The 24,131-nt window shown below is 36.6% G+C and overlaps 1 protein-coding gene across 1 annotated transcript in view; it reads right to left on the bottom strand.

Moving 5' to 3' along the window:
* Positions 1–5,367: 5,367 nt before the first annotated feature.
* The window catches only part of LOC150075765 (acyl-CoA dehydrogenase family member 11-like), a gene marked incomplete at its 3' end in the record, with an annotated part of 132,322 nt that continues 113,558 nt past the window's right edge, over positions 5,368–24,131 (bottom strand). The window contains exons 12-13 of the mRNA XM_090387876.1: positions 9,296–9,362; positions 5,368–5,419 (exon numbers count right to left, since the gene is read on the bottom strand). Of these exons, the coding sequence (XP_090244002.1) occupies positions 5,368–5,419; positions 9,296–9,362 (119 nt within the window). The remainder of the gene's footprint in view (positions 5,420–9,295; positions 9,363–24,131) is intronic.

The following is a 24,131-nucleotide window of genomic DNA, read 5'->3' as shown; positions in this document are numbered from 1 at the left end:
TTTGCTGTGAAAATGAAAATGTAGAAATACATATAAGGAAACTTCTCTGATCAATTAGTGCATTGTCATTTTGTCAACTTTTAAAACAGGTGAATTACAATACTGTACCTTTTTAAGATAGCATTTGTAGAGGCATTTGATGCAAGAAAGCAAGCTTATGCAGCATCAGCCAAAAAAACAATAATGAAAAATAAATAAATAAAATATAACCACTTCCACTTCACCCCTCTGTTCGTTCAAAATACCTGTCCAGCTGAGTCTTAAACTTATTTAGGCTATCAACTTCCATGACAAGGGATGGAAGTCTGTTCCACCAACCAACCACCCGCTGGCTAAAGGCAAATTTCTGCACATCTATCCTACATCTGTCTTTCCTCAATTTGAATTTATGCCCTCTCAGGTGATTATTCTGAGCAAGAGGAAGAATCCCAGCATTGAGCATGCTCAAACCATTCAAGGCTTTGTACACCTCTATCAGATCACCTCACTGGTGCCTAGTCTCCAGACACTGTAATTCGCAAAACTTAAGCCTTTCTTCGTAAGAGCACTCCTTTGTTCCATTCACTAATCTTGTTGCCCTTCTTTGTACTCATTCCAGCAGCTCTACATCCTTCTTGAAATGAGGCCTCTAGGCCTGTATACAGTACTCTAGGTGTGGCCTGACCATTTCCTTATACAAGGGAATAATCACCTCCTTATCCCTGCTAGAAAAATTCCTATATATCATTGACGATACACCATGAGCTACACTTGCAGCCCGTCTGCACTGCTCAGAGAAATTCATATCTGCCTGCACAACCACCCCCAGGTCCCTTTCATTCTTTACCACTGTCAGTGTAGTACCACAGAGTTGATACATTGCTCTGGGGTTGCTGTTTCCCATATGTAGTACTTTACATTTGTCAATGTTAAACTTCATTTGCCACCTCTCAGCCCATCTGCTCAACCTTTCCAGATCCTGTTGCAGCAGCATAGTGTCAGTAGTGTCCTTGACAACCCTGCCAACCTTCGTATCATCTGCAAACTTGGACATTAAGCTTGATATACCATCATCAATATCATTTATAAATACAGAAAACAATAAAGGCCGCAATACTGAACCCTGCGGGACTCCACTAATAACATTAGTCCACGATGAGCAGTGTCCATTGATTACCACTGTCTTCTTGCCCTCAACCACCCTCAACCACAGCAATCTGCCTCCAATGCCACACTTCTCCAATTTGTGCAGCAGTCTTCCATGTGCAACAGTATCAAAAGCCTTTCTAAGATCCAAGTATATAATATCAAAGTTATTCTCTGCATCCAGTTCTTTTGTGACTGCATCACAGTATCCAATCAAATTGGTCAGGCAAGACTTCCCCTTAACAAAAGAATGCTGTGTCTGAGCTATAACTGAAGTCTTGTCTAGATGATCCTGCAGTGCTTCTTTAACCAGTGCCTCCATTAATATTCCGGGAACAGAAGATAAACTCACAGGTCTATAATTACTTGTGTCAGCCTTTCATCCTCCCTTGTGAATTGGGGTCACATTTGGACATCTCCAGTCTGTGGGTACCTCCCCAGAGTCCAAGGAAGCTCTCATAATTATGGCTAAGGGTTTGCTTACTTCCTTTGCTGCCTCCTTTAATATAACTGGATAGATCCTATCCACCCCAGGTGCCTTTCTTGTGTTTATCTTCAACAATTTCTCCTCCACTTTACTCTCAGTTATTACAAGATTCTCTAACTTACTGCTAGATTTGAATACACCTCTGGCATTCCCCTTGCTGAATAACTCCTCATGTGTGAATGTCGATGCAAAATATTCATTTAGTTTGTTAGCTACCTGAGCAGGGTCATCAACAGTTGACCCATCGATATCAGGTGGACCAATCTGATTCATCCCCTTCCTTCTAGAGTTTACATAAGTAAAGAATTCTTTGCTGTTTTTCTTTGCATCCCTTGCCAAGGATCTCTCGTAATCTGCCTGACCTCCTTTGTATCTTGGTTACAGATCAACTTGTATCTATCATAGGCTTCTGTGTCACGTGTTAATTTGTATGTATCCCATGCATTTTTGTTCTCTGCCATATGCCTCATTAGTTCATCTGACATCCATTTAGGCCTAAACCTTGAACAATATTTCTTAGTTGGTATGTAAAGCCTAGTAGCTTGCAAGATAAGTTCTTCGAATGCTTCCCATTTTAAATTTGCGGTTGGTAACATCATCAGTTGATCCCACTGTACAGAATTTAAATACTGTCTCAGTCCATCGTAGTCGCCTTTACGAAAGCAATACCTCTTCCCTTTACCCCTTATGGTGGTTACTTCTTTGAGTAACTCCCACTTCAGAACACTGTGATCACTGCCACCTAGTGGTTCATTTATCTGCAGATTCTTAATGCATGAAGAATCACTACTGATAATCAAATCAAGAGTATTACTCCCTCTAGTTGCCTCCCAAACATGCTGATGTAGAAAACAATCATCCAATAAATCTACAAAAGCCTTTCTAGTGTGAGAGTGACCAGCCCCCAAATTCCAGTCAATATCTGGGAAATTAAAATCTCCCATTATAAGCCTCTCTGATTTACTGGCCCACTCTATTTCCTTGTACAGTTTCTTATTACACTAATCAGAGTCATTAGGCCTATAGCACACTCCTACTCTCAATTTTGATCTCCCAATGCTTATGTCACATCAAACTGACTCGACACTGCACTGTCCAGCGATGTCGACTGGCTTCACTTCCTTGGATTTTGTGTTTCTTAACTAATAGCATAACCCTCTCCTCCTTTCCTATCCTGTCTATCCTTTCTGTAGGCATTGTACTCCCCAAATTCCAGTTCTGCATTCCTTATATCTGTGTGATACCACGTCTCTGAAATCCCAACAATATCTGCCTTTGATGTTTTGAGCAATACCTCAAATTCGTCAAATTTATTTACTAAACTCCTAGCATTGGTGTACATGCAAGTATACATGCACCTGCTCTTCCTCTTAGCCACCCTAACACAACCCATGTGTTTACTTGTACCCCATTGATTCCCAACAGTCTCTGAAATATCCTGCATCTTATTTTCCAGGCTGCTGCTCATTCCAATAGAAGCAGTGCAAGAATCACTTTCTCTTCTGCCAGTGGCTACTGTTAATATATTAGTCCTTGTATCCCCCCAATCTTGCAGTTTTCCGACCCACCTAACACTGCCTCGATAGCATTAGCAAACATTCTTGCACCCTTTCAATTTAAGTGTATCCCATCCCTATAGAAGCAGTCTCTCCCGTTAACTAGTACAGACCAGGCTGAAAAAATCCCCTCTTAATCCCCTTCCATTTAAACATCAGAGCAAATGGTTGCATATAGACAAAATAAAGTTAACCAACTTCTTTCAGAGTGGAAAACTGTAACACTATACCTGAGGGCTTAACAATTTAAACTGGTATTAATTTATTGTACAAAAATATCTAATTTGTATCACAAATTGCTTTCTGAGATGAATTAAAAGTTAGCTTTTAAATGTGTATGTAGATTGTCAACCTTCACTTAAAATTATTTGAAATTGTGTGGTCCTGCAGGACTCCATCTGTTGAGTATGATTACATATTATATTTTAAAAAAATAGTTAATGTATTTGCATATATAGGTTAATATTTTTTGTGGTCCATAGCTGAAAAAAAAAGGTTGGGAAACACTGCACTGGTTAACACCTTTGCTGTGAAAATGAAAATGTAGAAATACATATAAGGAAACTTCTCAGATCAAGTAGTGCATTGTCATTTTGTCAACTTTTAAAACAGGTGAATTGCAATACTGTACCTTTTTAAGATAGGTTACTTTTATTTCTTCTGTCCCCAATGGCTGAACCTTAACATCTAATATGCTACCACAAAACAATTTTTCTTTATAATTTTGTTAATTTTCTAATGATGAGCTAATTCTCTATCAATTCACTATAAGCTCAGTTTACCACATTTTAGTGAATTGCTTACTCATTAATAAATCCAATAAACACATTTGTAAAAAAAAAAAAAAAGCCATGTGTGTACCCAGTATGCACGGAAGATTTTTTATTTTATATGAAAACACCTTTGACAAAAATCAAAACCATTTAAAATTTTAAAATTGAACAGCTAGAACCGAAGTTACAAACAATGTAATATTTTATGCTCACACCCATTACTTACTCTACTGAATCAACGTTAGCAACTGAGTTAGCATCATTTAGGAAGTGACGTCAATTTTGTCTTGCATTTTCATTACCAACTGGTTTTACTTCAGCCCAAAAAATTTAGTAGGTGCTGCCAAAGGTGTTTTTATATCAAAAACAGCTTTAAAAAACACCATATCAGTTTTTACCTAAAACTAAAACAAGGTTTTTAATATTTTATGAGCCAAGCATTAAGGGTCCTTTATACATAAAATCTGCACTAAGCACCACCTTGAGTAGTGCTTACCAGAGCGAATATGTGGTGTTTAACCCTTTGAGAAGTATGTCTGTAGATCTATGTTTTTCATGTGTGAACTGTAGCTATTTCTTATCCATGTTTCCAACTAATTGGAGAGAGAGTTTATAAAAAATAACAGCATAAAAGCTTTAAAATTAGAAGCTAGAAATGAAGACATTCTCTGGAATTCAGATCCAGAAGGTGATGGAATCAAATCAAGTGACATGTAAGTAGATGTAAATAATATTGCAACAAGGGGGAAAAAAAGTAACAACAAATTTTTATTTATTATTATTTTTTTTTAAATTCTGATATTTTATATATAAGTGCTGTTCAATAAACAATGATCATAATTTTTTGTGAACAAATGACTGCTTGCTGTTTCTAGCTGAAATGTGGAATTTATGACCAAACGAAGCTGTATCACATAGCAGCTGCCCAGTTGACTCATGCACCTTGCCGGTTGGTGAAGTTTATGCTTGTTCAGTTTTGCTTACATAACAATGGAGCTGACATGCGAGGAACAGTGTGCTGCTTTCTAGTTTTTGTTTCTGTCTCAAGAAAACATCAGTGAAGCATATGAAATGGTGAATCTGTGCTTCCACATAGAACAGCTCACAGGTGGTTTAAAGATGGACATGATTCAATCCCAGAAATTGGTGGTCCTGGCACTCCAACCACTGCCATCACCATGGAAACCATAAAACACTGCTGAATATTTATAAAATAGGAAAGAAAGCTTCATTGAAAAAAACTTTATACATAATTGAATAATAATATATCTTTACAAGAAATAGATAAGAATTTGAAAAAAAAAAAAGTAGTACGAAATTTTACCTTAGATAATCTTCATTAAGCTGATTTGAACATATTTTTGTTTTGATTATAACCATCCATCACCAATAATCTGTCAGATAAAATTGAATTCTTGGAATATAAATTCATCTTATTATAAGTTAAAACTGGAGCCAAATCTTGTCCCAGGCACCATCTGGAATTCAGATTAAAAAAAAAAAAAAAAAATGTTTTTAGCGATTTTATGTAATTTGTAAAGAACATATGTAGAATTCTTATAATATAGTTGATGTTTTTGTAGGATTAATCTATTATGTTGTTATAGGGCTAATCTACTACATTATTGTACGAATAATCTAGTAACAATACATCAAATGCATATAACACTAAAGGACTGTAACAAGAGTCAAATTTAGTGTCATATATTTGATGGTATATTACATCAGTAAACTGATCCTACAATAAACTGCATTTTCATAAAACACACACACACACACACATGGACTTAGTATTTTCCCTATAAAATAAAATTTCAATTAATCATATTCATTGCTGGTAAAAAAAAAACAACTCCATTTTCCCATTTCTTTATAATAATATTGTTGAAACTTTTAAATTTATTCAAACTACCCACTATCACTACTCTAGGTAGAAGTGGGTAAGTTTATTCCAACAATCAATTATTGTTTGGTAGCCAAATGAAAATTTTCACATATCTATTCTTCTGCATGTCATCTGACTGAGAAAGTAAAGATACCATCAGCAATTAGTTTACTCAACCTTTTTAAAGTGTTAATCACATCAGTTAGATCACCATGCAGATTCTTAGTTTCCAGAGGTTCTGTAAATTGCAGATACTGCAAATTACAGAACCCCATTTATTCAGAGAATTTCATATCAGACTGTACAATTATCCCAAGGTCTTTTTCCTTATTGAGTTTGATGCTACCCAAATGCAAACCTAAATGTTATACCTTACATTTATCAATGTTAAACTTTAAAGTAGCATAACCTGACTATTCTTCCCACTATGCAAACCTTTGTATCACAGCAAACTGAAGACATTAAACCTATATCAATATCATTATCAAATAAAACAGTAAGAGTCCCACATTGACCCCTATGGAACTCCACTCATCACAATAGTCCATGAAAAGCAGTTACTATTTATAACCACTCTTTGTCTTCTATCCTGTATCCATAGTAGTAATTTTCCACACTGCTCCAATTTATACAAGTTATAAATTGTCCAATTTATACAAGTTATAAATTGTCCAATTTATACAAGTTATAAATTGTCCAATTTATGTGTGTTAAAGCAGTGTTTCTCAAACTTACAATAATTGCGTACCTCTTTTGAGTTTATTCTTACTTGCGTACCCACTCTCAGGCAAAGATAGTTTGGGTGTAGTTTTAATAATGATATTTTATCTATACTAGAGCAAATACAATACAATATATGGTATTCATTTATTGATATATATAATAAAAGTTATATTTCTATATCGTATAAACTGAAATTGTATATAGTATATATAAATAATAAAAATTGGAATTAATAAAAATCAGCATTCTGACAGGACAGCATAGATATATATAACAACTGACAACATTCACTGAATAATAAAAGATTAGTCAAAATTTAACAAAGTGCACTTTTGAAAAGATTCTGTCACTGGCATTCTAAAATTAACCCAGTTATTGCTTATATGTACAACACAATAGCATTCATTTGTAGAAAGGGAAAACAACAAGCAGTAAACAAATGGCATAATTATCAAGTGATTATTTTCCACAGATGTCCACAGGTGAATACGTGTAAACAACAAACACACAGTGAGCTAATAGGCATACCAGATCACATAGAGTGTAGTCCAATAAAATTATATGAAAGGGAAAAAAGAAAACCTGAAAAATCAGATTTTTTTTTTATGAAAACCCCAAACACGAAAGGTATCAAAACCTATAGTACTTAGTACCATGCATGGGTTGAAGGAGAAGTATGGGGGGAGGGGGATGCCGGAAACTTTGCTCTAGAGACTAAACATGGGTTTCACCACTTCAAGCCTCCAATAAGCAAAGTGGTGGTATTTCACCGGTTGATGAAAGTCATCTACCACCTGAGATTATATAGGTCTATCATCTTTTATGATTCAATAAACTGAAATTGTGATTCTAATAAGAGAAGTTTTACATTCACAAGCAATTATATTGATACACCAAACGTGTTGTATTAAAATAATAATTTACCTTTAATACTGCAAAATAAATGTACATCACCTAGATATTTACAAATAAAACTATTTACAATAATATATATAATACAAATAAAATAAAATAAGAGCAATAAAAGTATTATAAAATACTTTAAAACACTTAAAATACCAGATAATGAAGCTTTCAGAGGCATCTACCTCCTTTCTCAACAGTACATTTTTAATTGCAACACATCCTTAAATAATAGCAGGTTCACAGCTTACATGGTTCCACAGGCACATGGGCGGTATTCCCCTCATGCGTACTAGAACCGGAAATGGCTCAGGAGAGTGCCAGGCAGAATCGGTCATATCTGAGTATTACAGTCTCAAGGAGGGAATGCATACGAACTCTCCCATCTCTGTTAATGGTATTGTTCTCGGATGAACAAATTCGTAAGCTCTCAAGCCATTTGCGGTCCCAAAATCTATGAGCATGGTCGATGATGACAGCTTCATCTGGGGAGATCTGATGATGCTTCTCCCAAAAGTGTTCTGCCACAGCAGACTTCCATAATCTGCGGTCTTTATAGCATTCATATGTTTCACATACCGCAAAGAACAAAGAGTTTAGGTTTTCAAGTTTTGATTCAAGTGGCAGATTCAAAAGTGGAACCCACTGTACTAAATTTTCTTAAAATTGTTTTCTGCAGATAAAAAAAACTATAATAAAGTAAAATAAAAAATTCTGTCAAAGTGTGGTATGCACACCCCTAGGGGTGTGCAAAATGGTTTTCATACTCCGGGAGGGGGGGGCTTATGTGTACCACATTTTGGGAACCACTGTGTTAAAGAATCTACTGAAATCTAAGTATATGATGTCAAAATTATTCTTTGTATCCAGTTCCTTTGCCATGAGTTTACAATTACAGCTCTAATGACTTCATAGTAACCAATCATGAGGTCATCACATAGTAACTAATTAGTCAGACATGATCTTCCTCTAACATATACAAGGTTATGTCAAAATGTCGACAACTTTGACAGTGAATATCAAAGTTGTGTTTGCCACAACAGAGATGTTACAGACATTGCACATGTCTGCACCAGATAGTGCTGCATTCAAAACAAAGTTCCTTGTGGAGAAATCATTTTGTGTTCTCTATTATCATGAAACGAATTAGAGTATTTCAGTGCAGTGATCATTCAGAAGTAAATTTCACAGAAATCCATCAACTCAAGACTCCATCATTAAGTGGTATAAGCAGTTCGTGGAACACGGATGCATCTTGAATCTGCAAGGGCAAAAGCACAGGTCATCTTAGCACGGACAACATGACTATAGAATATGCACAGAAGGTATATCTCAAGAATCTCAGCAGATCAACTAACAAGGTCAGCAGAGAGCTTGGGATTCCACAGAAAAGTGTTAAATGTATTCTTAGAAGGTGATTCTACATGGCAATTTTTTTTTTTTTTTTTTTTTATGAGAATAACCATGAGAGGTATTAAAGCCGTGCATGGGTTGAAGGTTGAGAAGATGAAAGAAGATACTTGTTGAAATTAGACTGGAATTTCTGTAATTAAAATTACAATTCTGTAATTGTAATTTTTGGGAAATATGTACGAAGGGAGGTTTTACCAGAAAATGGAAGGTGATTGAAAAGATGAGGAAGAAAAGTTGGTTTTGTGAGTTTGAAGTTGGACACTAAAAAAGGATGGTAACTGGTTGCGGTACGTGTTGGAATAGTTTGGAAGGGAGAGCAGGAATTATAGAAGACATTTCAGTACAGATATTTCCATTATTTTGTCCACCCCCTCCCCCTTATATGTTGCACTCTTCTAATTTGCTAAAAGATATTATCAAAAATCCATACCTGTTTGCTGTTTCAATAGATAAACTGCTGGCAATTGGTGAACAAGCATCTTCAAGCAAAAGTGCTCCTGAAAGTAGTTATAAAAAATATATGCATTGTAGTATGCATACCGAACATGTAAATGAAACTGAATTACAGTATAAAATTCTAGAGTTTTTTATATAAAATTAATGATTTTATAAAATTACTGAGAATATTTTACAAACAAATAAAGTAATAAAATAACTAGATATAAATTTTGAAATGTTGCCTGTGCTTGTTAACAGGAGTAACTGCTTCTACAGGATTGGAATACACTTAAATAGAAAGGCAGAATATTTGCTAATGTTATCGAGGCAGTGTAGGATGAGCCAAAAACTGCTAGCTTGCACATGGGATACAGAGCCTAATAGACTAACAAAGCTGCTGGCAGAGGTGAACAGTGATTCTTTCTAATGAATGAGCAGCAGCTGTGAAAGCAAGGTGCTGAGGATTTCAAAAACTGCTGGGAGTCATCATTGAACAAGTAAATACATGGGCTGTGTTAGGGTAACTAAGAGTAAGAACAGGTTCATGTATACTTGCATTATACCAATGCTAGGAGCACAGTAAATAAATTCAATGAATTTGTAGTGCTGGTCAAGACATCAAATGCAGACATTGTTGGGATTTTAGAGATGTGATGTAACTCAGATATATAAGGGATGCAGAATTTGAATATGGGAAGTACAATGTATAAAGAAAACTTGCACATGGTCATAATGCCACACAGCAGCAACCGTACACCCAAGTCAGAATGCATGGTCCCACATGAACTAGTAGTTGTTGGTGACTCTATCGTCAGAGAAACGGGGAATATGCTTTGTAAAAAGGATAGGTGGAACAGGACCAGGGTATGTCTGCCAGGGGCAAAGCTGATGACATTGTAGAGTGGATATCATCTTTTAAGAGCATAAAAGGTGATATAGTTGTACACGTTGGCACTAATGATATTAAGAGACTGGCAGAATTACTTAACAAGTAGAGGTCACTGTTGAAAAAAAGCCGTGAATTAGGGTTGAATTTAAAAGTGTCTGCAATTCTGCCCAGATACGATAGGAGGGAGTATATGACAAGAGCCTTGTCAATCAGTTTGGCCTTGGAAAGATAGTGCAAGGCTAAAGGGGTAGAATTTTTTTCACCCTGGTCTGTACTTGTGAACAGGAGAGACTGCTTCTACAGGGATGGGATACACTTAAATAGAAAGGGTGCAAGAATATTTGCTGATGCTATCGAGGCAGTGTTAGGCGGGTCGGAAAACTGCTAGCTTGGGGGGATACAAGGACTAGTAGATTAGCAGTAGACACTGGCAGAGATGAAAGTGATTCTTGCACTGCTTCTACTGGAATGAGCTGCAGCCTGGCAAACAAGATGCAGGATATTTCAGACTGCTGGGAGTCATTGCGGAACAAATGAACACATGGGTTGTGTTAGGGTAGCTAAGAATAGGAACAGGTGCATGTATACTTGCGTGTACACCAATGCTAGGAGTTTGGTAAATAAATTTCATGAATTTGAGGTATTGCTCAAAACATCAAAGGCAGATATTGTTGGGATATCACAGACGTGGTGTCACACAGATACAAGGAATGCAGAACTAGCATTTGGGGAGTACAATGTGTACAGAAAGGATAGACAGGATAGGAAGGGAGGAGGGGTAATGCTATTAGTTAAGAAACACATAAAATCCAAGGAAATTAAGCCAGTCGACATCGCTGGACAGTGCAGTGTCGGGTCATTTTTGTGTGACATAAGCATTTGGAGATCAAAATTGAGAATAGGAGTGTGCTATAGGCCTAATGATTCTGATGAGCATAATAAAAAAACTGTACAGGGAAATAGATTGGGCCAGTAAATCAGACAGTCTTATAATGGGGGATTTTAATTTCCCAGATACTGACTAGAATTTGTGGGTTGGTCACTCACACACTAGCAATGCTTTTGTGGATTTATTGGATGATTGTTTTCTACATCAGCATGTTTGGGAGGGAACTAGAGGGAGTAATACTCTTGATCTGATTATCAGTAGTGATTCTTCATGCATTAAGAATCTGCAGATAAAGGAACCACTAGGTGGCAGTGATCATAGTGTGCTGAAGTAGGACTTACTCAAAGAAGTAACTACCATCAGGGGTAAAGGGAAGGGTTTTAGCTTTTGTAAAGGCGACTACGATTGTCTGAGCCAGTATTTAAATTCTAAACAGTGGAACCAACTGATGATGTTACCAACAGCAAATTCAAAATGGGAAACATTCAAAGAGCTTATCTTGGAAGCTACTAGGCTTTACATACCAACTAAGAAATATCGTTCAAGGTTTAGGCCTAAATGGATGTCAGGTGAACTAATGAGGCATATGGCAGAGAAGAAAAATGCATGGGATACATATAAATTAATGGGTGACATGGATGACTATGATAGATATAAGCTGGTCTGTAACCAATTCACAATGGAGATTAGGCAGGCAAAGGCAGATTATTAGAAATCCATGGCAAAGGAGGCAAAGAAAAACAGAAAAAGAGTCTTCCAAAGAGTTCTTTACCTATGTAAACTCTAGAAGGAAAGGGATGAATCAGATTGGTCCACTGGATATTGATGGTTCAACAGTTGAGGATTCTGCTCAGGTGGCTAACAAACTAAACGAGTATTTTGCATCTACATTCACACATGGGGAGTTATTCAGGAAGGGGAATGCCAGAGGTGAAGTAAACTGTGGCAGTGTGCTAGATGATTTTGTAATAACTGAGAGGAAAGTGGAGGAGAAATTGTTGAAGATAAACATAAAAAAGGCACCTGGTGTGGATGGGATCTTTCCAGTTATATTAAACGAGGTAGTAAGCAAACCCTTAGCCATAATTATGAGCGCTTCCCTGGACTCAGGGGAGGTACCCATAGACTGGAGAAGTGCAAATGTGACCCCAATTCACAAAGGAGGATCAAAGGGCAACACAAGTAATTATAGACCTGTTAGTTTAACTTCTGTTCCAGGAAACTTAATGGAGGCACTGGTTAAAGAAGCACTGCAGGATCATCTAGACAAGACTTCAGTTACAGCTCGGACACAGCATAGTTTTGTCAAGGGAGTCTTGCCTGACCAATTTGATTGGATATTATGATGCAGTCACAAAAGAACTGGATGCAGGGAATAACTTTGATATTATCTATTTGGATCTTAGAAAGGCTTTCGATACTGTTGCACATGGAAGACTGCTGCACAAATTGGAGCAGTATGGCACTGGAGGCAAATTGCTGCTATGGATAAAGGGATGGTTGAGGGGGAGAAGACAAAGAGTGGTAATCAATGGACACTGCCCATTGTGGACTAATTTTATCAGTGGAGTCTCTCAGGTTGTTATTGTTATTTGGTTTTTAGGAGCATTAGCAACTAAGGCCATATTGCTCCGGGAATATACGGTGGTCATTCCCTGACCTTTCCGCATCCTCCTTATTTGGTGGTTACGGGCTCGAACCCTGGTCTAATCAAGAAGTGTGTGCATGCACTGCTGCTCCTGCCCACCTGGCTACGGAGGCGCCCGTTCCTCAGGGTTCAGTGTTGGTCCATTATTGTTTTCTGTATTTATAAATGATATCGATGATGGTATATGACGCTTAATGTCCAAGTTTGCAGATGATACAAAGGTTGGCAGGTTGAGCAGATGGGCTGAGAGGTGGCAAATGAAGTTTAACATTGACAAATGTAAAGTACTACATATGGGAAACAGCAACCCCAGAGCAACATATGAACTCTGTGGTACTACACTGACAGTGGTAGAGAATGAAAAGGACTTGGGGGTAATTTGCAGGCAGATATAAAGTTCTCTAAGCAGTGCAGATGGGCTGCAAGAGTAGCTCATGGTGTCTTGTCAATGATATATAGGAATTTTTCTAGCAGGAATAAGGAGGTGTTTATTCCCTCGTATAAGGCAATGGTCAGGCCACAACTTGAGTACTGTATACGGGTCTGGAGGCCTCATTTCAAGAATGACGTAAAGCTGCTAAAATGAGTACAGAGAAGGGCAACAAGATTAGTAAATGGAACAAAGGGTTGCTTTTACGTAGAGAGGCTTAAATTTTGCAAATTACAGTGTCTGGAGACTAGGCATGGGCGAGGTGATCTGATAGAGGTGTATAAAGCCTAGAATGGTTTGAACATGCTCAATGGGATTCTTCCTCTTGCTCAGAATAATCACCTGATAGGGCATAAATTCAGATTGAGGAAAGACAGATGTAGGATAGATGTATGGAAATTTCCCTTTAGCCAACAGGTAGTTGGTTGGTGGAACAGACTTCCATCCCTTGTTGTGGAAGTTGATAGCCTAAATAAATTTAAGGCTCAGCTGGACAGATATTTCCAACGAACAGAGGGGTGAAATGGAAGTGTTTTGTTTTTTTTTTTTTTTTGGCTGATGTTGCATAAGCTAGCTTTCTTGCATCATTTGCCTCTACTAATGCTAATGCTAAAGAAAGGACAGACTAAAGCAGTACATCCGGCTGACATGGGTGGCCAGTGGAATTTTGAGTTAGTTTGGTGTGACCTAAGCACTGGTAAAGCAAGGAGGAGTGTGTTTTAGGCCTAATGACTCTGATGAGTACAATAACAACTATACAGAGAAAAAGTGGGCCTGCACATAATAATGAATTACAGCAGAGGCTTTTACCTTTCCAGATATTGAATGGAACTTGTGGATTGGTCACTTGCACACTAGTAAGTGTTTGGTGGATTTCATGGATAACTGTTTTCTATGGCAGAAATGCTAGAGAGGCAACCAGAGGGAGTAATACTTCTGATCTGATTATCAGCAGTGATTATTCATGCATTGACAATCTTCAGATAAAAAACCACTAGGTGGTAGTGTTCACAGTGTATTGATGTGGGATTTACTTAAAGATGTAAATACCATCAAAAGTAAAGAGAAGAGTTTTTGCTTTCACAGCGGTGACTACAGTGGACAGTTTTAAATTCTATATGTATATTCTATACATATAGAATTTAATTAATGGATTCTAAATGTATATTCTATACATTTAGAATATGCTAATGGTAATGACATTACCATTAGCATATTCTAAATGGGAAGCATTCAAGAAATTAATCATAGAAGCTACTATTCTTTTCATACAAACTAAGAATATTCTTCAAATGAGCCTAAATGGATGTCAGATAAACCAATGTGACATGACAGAACTGGAAATGCCAATGCATTTCCAGTTTTTCCTTAAATAAATTCAAGGAAAAACTGGACAAAGTTTAGATCAAATGGTTGTGTGAAATGGGAATTTTTTTTTGGCTGATGCTGTATAAGCTTTCTTTCTTGCATCATATAGCTCTTCTAATGCTAATGTGATGGAATGGAATGGCATTCTTGTGCAACCTTTGTGAGTAGCATAGTGGGTATAATCACTGTCCTCCCCCACATCAGGTGAAAAAGGCCCGAGTTTGAATTCCGCCAATGAGGAATTTATGGGTTTTTTTTTGCAATGTGGCTGAGTTAACCAGTTGAGGGTTGCATGATTATTTCTCAAGGAAATTTGAGTCAACCACAGAATACATGCAATACTATTAAAAATAATATACTGTTACCTCATAGACCTAGTTGCTTTGGTGCTTAATGCACACACAACACACACTGTTCCAGTGCATTCCAGTCCTAAGGTGGAATGAGCTCTTCAGAGTAGAGATTCACAACCATCCAATTTTCAATAATTGGGAAGTAATTGAGCCAATGTGGACATTGTGTTCATGCTGTGTTAAATCCAGCCTGTTCTGAGGGCTAAAAGCTGGATTTTTCGCAGCTTAAATATTATTACTCACTATTTGATGTGTACTTAGTACATTTATCAAATAGTCATCCTTAATAAAGTGGTCACTCAGTGTAAATTACATAAAATGCCAGGATAAACATAAGCAACAGCTGCATTCACCCAGGGAAGCACAATAACCTGATATCCTTTGGAAAATATGGTGCAAATATTGCCCAGAATTTAGCCCATTAGGTTGATGTAGTGGGAGATTCTAGCTTATCTGCAGGTGCCATTCTTTATGCAGAATAATGGACCATTGTGCTATCCTGGATGAGTACAAACTATTGCTTATTTATTCCAATATATATAATTTTCACTGAGCTTGATTTTTTTGTTTGTATGCAAGTAGCAAATAGCACCTCTACAGCATTGAGAATTGCAGTTTGCAGCAATTCCTATACCCAGTACAATAGTGTTTATTAATTATCTAAATTATTATTTGGCTGTTGTAATGTTTTAATCACATTGCACCACAAAATGGGATGCTATTAGTTCAAAATTACTCCATTTGATTTTGTTTCAAAGCTAATTTCAGCCATCATTCCATGGCAGTAACACTTCATATAATAATTCCACAGTATCAACTGGTAGGACTGCTACATTCAGCTATTCCATCCTTATATCATGTTAAGCAATCGATGTACCACACTTCTGAAGTTGATAGTTTGATACACATCAATATAGTCTTGAAAACCCAGACATTTTCATCAACTGTGGTCCACATATATATATATTTTCCTTCTACCTACTTCCCATTAGCTGGACAGAAAAAATTAGTAATAACATGGTTTTGTGTAGGAGAAGAAAGAGAATTGCTAAGAAGAATCAGAAGACACTGGCTACAATGGATTGGACACACCATGAGGCATAAAGGGATGTTATTGGATGTGCTGGAAGGCAAAATACCAGGAAAAAGAAAACAACAAAGGCCGAGAAATAGCATCATAAATACAATTCTGAAGGAAACTGGGCTTCGGAGATATGCAGAAGTGAAGCATCTAGCACAAGACTGTGAGAAATGGAGACAGCTCATCAAAGGGGCAAACCAGTCATAAGACTGATACACTGAAGAAGAGAAGAAGCCTACTTCCCTCACATTGGGGGCTGTTTTTGTATTTTATAAATAGGTAAGTCTTCATTCATACCTAAGGTGAGGTGCATCAAAGCCCTTCATCTTTTTCTGTCTTCCTGGGTCTTGTCTTCTATTGATCTCTCCCACCCAATTCCTTTGTTTCCATATCTTCTCTAATTTGATCTTTACTTTAGTAAGTAAATCAATGTTACTTTAGTAAGTAACATTGATTTTTAATTTTTTTTTGCAATGCATATGAAGTAGCAATTTATATGTACATTGAAACCCACACACATGCTACACCTAGTTTATTGGCAGTCATAATACATGTGCACCTTCAATCTTTTTTTTGTGTTTTATTAAATTAAACAAAAAAAAAGTAGCTTAAATATTATAAACATGATAAATGTAGTATTAACTTAATAATAATAATGCTATCCTTAATAAAATTTATTAATGCCAAGCTGAACAGACATGTACATACACACAACTCTACTATATCAATAAGGAGCAGATGAATAACATCGAGGAGAGCAAGCAAATAAAATGATAAATGGCTAGCCATGAATTGTAAAGAATAGTCCTACTATCTTAAAAAGTTTTAAGTTAAATAAGAAATAAATATGTCATATTTTGCTTCATAACATAACTGTATCCAGAACTTCACAAACTTGTGGGAACAATTTCTATGAAGTAAAGCAGACGTTTACCTCAGCCAATGGATGGTTGAGTGCTGGAACAAGCTTCCATCTTTTACTATGGAAGTGGATAGTTTGAATAAATTCAAGGAAGAGCTAGACTATTGGAGAAGATGGATAGGTGAAATGGGAATTTTTTTTTTTTTTTTTTTTGGCTGATGCTGTATAAGCTTTCTTTCTTGCAAAAAATGAAGGAAACTTATAGCATCAGCCAAATCTGCCATTATTTGCTTTAATTAATAGTAATACTAAACAAGCTGCACAATAAACAGTTCCTAGAATTTAATTTCTATTATCTTGTTTCCAAAACAAATAAGAAAAATAAAGAGGAAGGTCATATTGAGTTCATTTCTTCTTAGGATCTTAAAAAAGATGAACATTTGACACACAAAAAAGAAAAAATGTTTGCCCACCTCTGGGAGGAAGAAGTCATACCAATGGGAAAGCATTTTAAGTGGGAGAGACCAGATGTTAAAAAATGCATGGGATTGGGATTAGAAATAATAATAATGTGAGTTTACTGTATATTAAAGGAAGAAACAATCCTAGTGCATTATATGTTTCTTGATTTCAAATTTACATAGAAATGTGTATACTTATATCATTCTGATAATTTTTTTTTTAAAAATCAAAATCATATATAACTGATATAAATTATATTGTTTCAATAATGTACTGTGAAATGGTATGGTATAGTAACCTGAATTTTGTTATTTTCATTTCTATAACGCTTAGATTTTCTTCACACTGATTAAAGTTAAAATATGTGGTAATCAAATTTTAAATTTTATTACCAGAATGTTGATGCTCCCGCTCAGATAGATGACAAACTGAATGAGTATTTTGCATCTACATTCAAACATGAGGAGTTATTAAGGGAGGAAAATGCCACACGTTTATTAGCATTAACATTAGTAGAGGCATTTGATGCAAGAAAGCAAGCTTATGCAGCATCAGCCCAAAAAAAAAAAAAAAAACCCCCACTTCCACTTCACCCCTCTGTTTGTTCAAAATACCTGTCCAGCTGAGCCTTAAACTTATTTAGGCTATCAACCTCCACCACAAGGGATGAAAGTCTGTTCCACCAACCAACCACCCGCTGGCTAAAGGCAAATTTCCGCACGTCTATCCTACATCTGTTTTTCCTCAATTTGAATTTATGCCCTCTCAGGTGATTTTTCTGAGCTAGAGGAAGAATCCCATCAGCATTAAGCATGCTTAAACCATTCAAGGCTTTATACACCTCTATCAGATCACCTCGCTGGTGCCTAGTCTCCAGACACTGTAATTTGCAAAACTTAAGCCTTTCTTCGTAAGAGCACCCCTTTGTTTCATTCACTAATCTTGTTGCCCTTCTCTGTACTCGTTCCAGTAGCTCTACATCCTTCTCGAAATGAGGATGTAGCTCTACATCCTTCTTGAAATGAGGCCTCCAGACCTGTATACAGTACTCTAGGTGTGGCCTGACCATTGCCTTATACAATGGAATAATCACCTCCTTATCCCTGCTGGAAAAATTCCTGTATATCATTGACAATACTCCATGAGCTACTCTTGCAGCCCGTCTGCACTGCTCAGAGAACTTCATATCTGCCTGCACAACCACCCCCAAGTCCCTTTCATTCTCTACCACTGTCAGTGTAGTACCACAGAGTTGATACGTTGCTCTGGGGTTGCTGTTTCCCATGTGTAGTACTTTACATTTGTCAATGTTAAACTTCATTTGCCACCTCTCAGCCCATCTGCTCAACCTTTCCAGATCCTGTTGCAGCAGCATAGTGTCAGTAGTGTCCTTGACAACCCTGCCAACCTTTGTATCGTCGGCAAACTTGGACATTAAGCTTGATATACCATCATCAATATCATTTATAAATACAGAAAACAATAATGGACCCAACACTGAGCCCTAAGGGACTCCACTAATAACATCAGTACACGATGAGCAGAGTCCATTGATTACCACTCTCTGTCTTCTCCCCCTCAACCACCCCTTTATCCATAGAAGCAATTTGCCTCCAATGTCACACTGCTCCAATTTGTGTAGCAGTCTTCCATGTGCAACAGTATCAAAAGCCTTTCTAAGATCCAAGTATATAATATCAAAGTTATTCCCTGCATCCAGTTCTTTTGTGACTGCATCATAGTATCCAATCAAGTTGGTCAGGCAAGACTTCCCCTTAACAAAACCATGCTGTGTCTGAGCTATAACTGAAGTCTTGTCTAAATGATTCTGCAGTGCTTCTTTAACTAGTGCCTCCATTAATTTTCCTGGAACAGAAGTTAAACTCACAGGTCTATAATTACTTGTGTCAGCCTTTGATCCTCCTTTGTGAATTGGGGTGACATTTGCACATTTCCAGTCTGTGGGTACCTCCCCTGAGTCCAAGGAAGCTCTCATAATTATGGCTAAGGGTTCGCTTACTTCCTTTGCTGCCTCCTTTAATATAACTGGATAGATCCCATCCACCCCGGGTGCCTTTCTTGTGTTTATCTTCAACAGTTTCTCCTCCACTTTACTCCCAGTTATTTCAAGATTATCTAGCTTACTGCTAGAGTTGAATACACCTTTGGCATTCCCCTTGCTGAATAACTCCTCATGTGTGAATGTCGATGCAAAATATTCATTTAGTTTGTTAGCTACCTGAGCAGGATCATCAACAGTTGACCCATCAATATCAAGTGGACCAATCTGATTCATCCCCTTCCTTCTAGAGTTTACATAAGTAAAGAACTCTTTGCTGTTTTTCTTTGCATCCCTTGCCAAGGATTTCTCATAATCTGCCTTCGCCTGCCTAACCTCCTTTGTAACTTGGTTGCATATCAACTTGTATCTATCATAGGCTTCTGTGTCATGTGTTAATTTGTAAGTATCCCATGCATTTTTCTTCTCTGCCATGTGCCTCATTAGTTCATCTGACATCCATTTTGGCCTAAACCTTGAACAATATTTCTTAGTTGGTATGTAAAGCCTAGTAGCTTCCAAGATAAGTTCTTTGAATGCTTCCCATTTTGAATTTGCTGTTGGTAACATCATCAGTTGGTCCCACTGTATAGAATTTAAATACTGTCTCAGTCCATCGTAGTTGCCTTTACGAAAGCAATAACCCTTCCCTTTACCCCTAATGGTAGTTACCTCTTTGAGTAAATCTCACTTCAGCGCACTGTGATCACTGCCATCTAGTGGTTCATTTATCTGCAGATACTTAATGCATGAAGAATCACTGCTGATAATCAAATCAAGAGTATTCTTCCCTCTAGTTGCCTCCTGAACATGCTGATGAAAACAATCATCCAATAAAGCTCTGCTAGCGTGTGAGTGACCAGCCCCAAAATTCCAGTCAATATCTGGGAAATTAAAATCTCCCATTATAAGACTCTCTGATTTACTGGCCCACTCTATTTCCCTGTACAGTTCCTTATTATACTCATCAGAGTCATTAGGCCTATAGCACACTCCTACTCTCAATTTTGATCTCCCAATGCTTATGTCACACCAAACTGACTCAACACTGCACTGTCCGGCGATGTCGACTGGCTTCACTTCCTTGGTTTTTATGTGTTTCTTAACTAATAGCATAACCCCTCCCCCCTTCCTATCCTGTCTATCCGTTCTGTAGACGTTGTACTCCCCAAATTGCAGTTCTGCATCCCTTATATCTGTGTGACACCACGTCTCTGATATCCCAACAATATCTGCCTTTGATGTTTTGAGCAATACCTCAAATTCATCAAATTTATTTACTAAACTCCTAGCATTGGTGTACACGCAAGTATACCTGCACCTGTTTCTATTCTTAGCTACCCTAACACAACCCATGTGTTTACTATTACCGCAATGGCTCCCAGCAGTCTCTGAAATACCATGCATCTTGTTTTTCAGGCTTCTGCTCATTCTAATAGAAGCAGTGCAAGAATCTCTTTCACCTCTGCCAGTGGCTACTGTCAATCTACTGGTCTTTGTCTCTCCCCAAGCTAGCAGTTTTCCGACCCACCTAACACTGCCTCGATAGCATCAGCAAATATTCTTGCACCCTTTCTATTTAAGTGTATCCCATCCCTGTAGAAGCAATCTCTCCTGTTAACAAGTACAGTCCAGGCTGAAAAAAATTCTACCCCTTGAGCCTTGCACAATCTTTCCAGGGCCGAATTGATCGACAAGGCATAATGATTTTGTAATACTGAGAGCAAAGTGGAGGAAAAATTAACAATTTTTGGATTGTTAATTTTAACTTAAGTGTTAAATTTGTTAACTTAAGTGTTAAAAGTTGAATTTTTAACTTAAGTTTAAGTTTTGAATTGTTAATTGTTAAGTTTAACTTCTGGTAATCAAATTTTAAATTTGATTACCAGATATTGTAGCGCAGGCCTGGGCAAACTTTTGGGCTGAAGGGCCACAACAGGAATTCAAAAAGAAGGCGGGCCGCACGTAAAATACTATTTTTAGATATATATTATTTGTTATCATGAAGAAGAAATATAACATAAAAAAATTATTCTCTAACAACCAAGAATTTAATGAGATGAATGGAACTGTTTTATATCTTTTAACATTTTTTTTTTAATTTCGGGTATTAATTTTGTAGTTGAGATTCTTAAAACTGCTTGTAAATGTTCATCGGTGATGCTTGATCGTAAAGAATTTTTATTTAGATTCAATATGGAAAATGTTTGTTCACATATGTGGGTTGATCCAAAAATAACCAACATTTTTCGGGCAAAATCTTTTAAGTTCGTCGAATTTGTCCGAATTAAGAGTATTGTAAAATTTACAGATTTCCTCACGACGGTGCAATTCCCTTAAATCGGTATCACACTGCAGATCTATAATCTGAAGTTGTGGTTCACTAGGTGCACTATCAATTTCTATTGAAAATGGGTCGCGCACTATTTCCAAACTTGTCTCAATTTTTCGGAAGTTGCCAAATCTTCGTGAAAAGTCGTCATTCAAAGCGTTGATAATTTCACAATATTTTTCAATTTTACTTACTAGAATCTTCAGCAACTTCATGGTTGGAAAGTGGTCTACTTTGTTAATCAATAAATGTCGAAGGAACAACTGGAGTTTTAATTGAAATCCATTCAAACTTTTTACCATATCATGGGCGTATAAATTTTTCCCTTGTAACACGGTGTTGAAAGTATTTAAGTGTGTCACGATGTTCAGGGTAACCGCAAATTCACAAATCCAGTTATTATCAGTTAATTCGGGAAAGTCCATAATACTTTTCAGTTTTAAAAAAAGAATGATGTAACCTTTAAGATCCCATACTCGCCGAAGAACTTTTCCTAAGCTAAGCCATCGAATTTGGCTATGATAAGGAATATCTGTGTACTCGGATTCAATAATTTGAAGAAAATTAACGAATTGTCTGTGTTTCAGGCTCCTCGATCGTATTAAATTTACTAGTTTATTTACTAGTTAATTTTACTAGTAAATAAACTTTTACTAGTTAAATTTTACTAGATTTACTAAATTTACTAGTTAATTTTACTAGTAAATAAACTTTTACTAGTTAAATATTACTAGATTTACTAGTAAATTTCTATTTAATTTACTAATACAAGATGTGACATGTTCAACTTTTAACACATTTTTACATAATACTTGTTGATGTATAATACAATGAATTGTAATTAAATTATAATCAGGATAATTTTCGCAATTTTTATTCTGAATTTTCTTTAACGCTCAACTTATTTACCTGTCAAACTTGGTGCTCCATCAGTTGTTACGCTTACCATTTTGTTCCATTGTAAATTATATCTTGTTAAGCATTTTTCAACTTTTTCAAATATATCAGCTCCCGTTGTTTGGTCTTTAAGAGATTCCATTGAAAGAAGCTCTTCAATAGTTCCAAAATTAGAGGAGGTACATCCACGTATGAAAATTAACAACTGCGCAGTATTCTTTTGGTCGTTACTTTCGTCGAGAATTATCGAGTACCATGTTATGGATTCTAATACTGATAATAATTGTTCATTCAAATTTGTATCGATACATTCAATTCTTCTTACTACGGTTCGCCGAGAGAAACTTATATTCTCAAATTTGTGTTTAATGTCAGGACATATAATTCCACAAGCTTCAGTCATACATTCTTTAATATAGTCTCCATCAGAAAAAGGCTCGTTGCTTTTCGCAATTATATGAGAAATAACGAAACTTGCCTCTACAGTAGCTTCTTGTTCCTTAGTTAGCCGCGTAAACACATTTTGTCGTCTAGATAAATTTTGAATCAATCCATCAGCAGTTTTCTTTCTCGCTTCCGGAGTTAAATTGGCACCATATTCGGAATATTTAGTAGTGCAATGTCTTTTAATATTGTACTCTTTCAATACTGAGACACTCTCCCGGCAGATGAGACAAATAGTCTCGTTATTTATGTTAGCAAAAAAATATTTTGTGTTCCACTCTTCATTGAAGGCACGATGCTCTTGTTGAAATTTTCGTTTTTTATTCATTTTTAAAAGGGCGTAAATATTATTTTTATCGCTACTGGCACCAAGATGATAACCGAAGTTAACGCAAAAAAACTAACTGCGGGATGATCGTCAGAGAAAACAGGTTGGAACTGCGGCCGGTCAGCAGTCCTATCCTATTACTCCGCCACCGCAGCAGAGCCGTTGTCATCACCGGTTGTCTGTTACCGTAGTTTCGCGCGGTTAGTTTATAATCGCAAATTATACCGTTATAAAAGCGCCCGTTGGCTCGCTCCGGTTCGCGCGCAATTTCAAATTCTATCTCAATTTGAACAATAGAGATGATAAAACAATTTACAAGTCGACAAATTCTATAATGTATTACATATACAAATTTATTTTTAAAAAAGGCGTCGCAAAAGTAAAATAAGTAAACTTCTTTCGAAAATACAATTAAAGCTCGCGGGCCGCACAAAAATGTGCGGCGGGCCGCATGCGGCCCGCGGGCCATGGTTTGCCAGGGCCTGTTGTAGCATAATGTTTTGGAAAAATTTGTAATGTTATAAAATGCAGCTTTGATATTCCAAAAAAAAAAAAAAAAAAAAATCCTTAATTTAATTTTTTTAGAAATAAGGAGTTTTAAAAAATCAGAAGTGAAAAAAAAAAAAAATTGCATTATATAATACAAAATGCTTCTTCAGTTGGGCATAGCAGTCACTAAAATATTCTTGCCTTCTCCAATTGTAATTAAATAAGATAAAAATCATAAATAACACTAGTCTAGAGTTATAATATTTTATGTTATTACTGTATATTTTTAATACTTTA

Source organism: Mastigoproctus giganteus, chromosome 13, assembly GCF_048544385.1.
Source record: "Mastigoproctus giganteus isolate SK-2022 chromosome 13, ASM4854438v1, whole genome shotgun sequence".
NCBI lineage: Eukaryota > Metazoa > Arthropoda > Arachnida > Uropygi > Thelyphonidae > Mastigoproctus > Mastigoproctus giganteus.
This window is presented reverse-complemented; position numbering and strand designations above follow the sequence as displayed.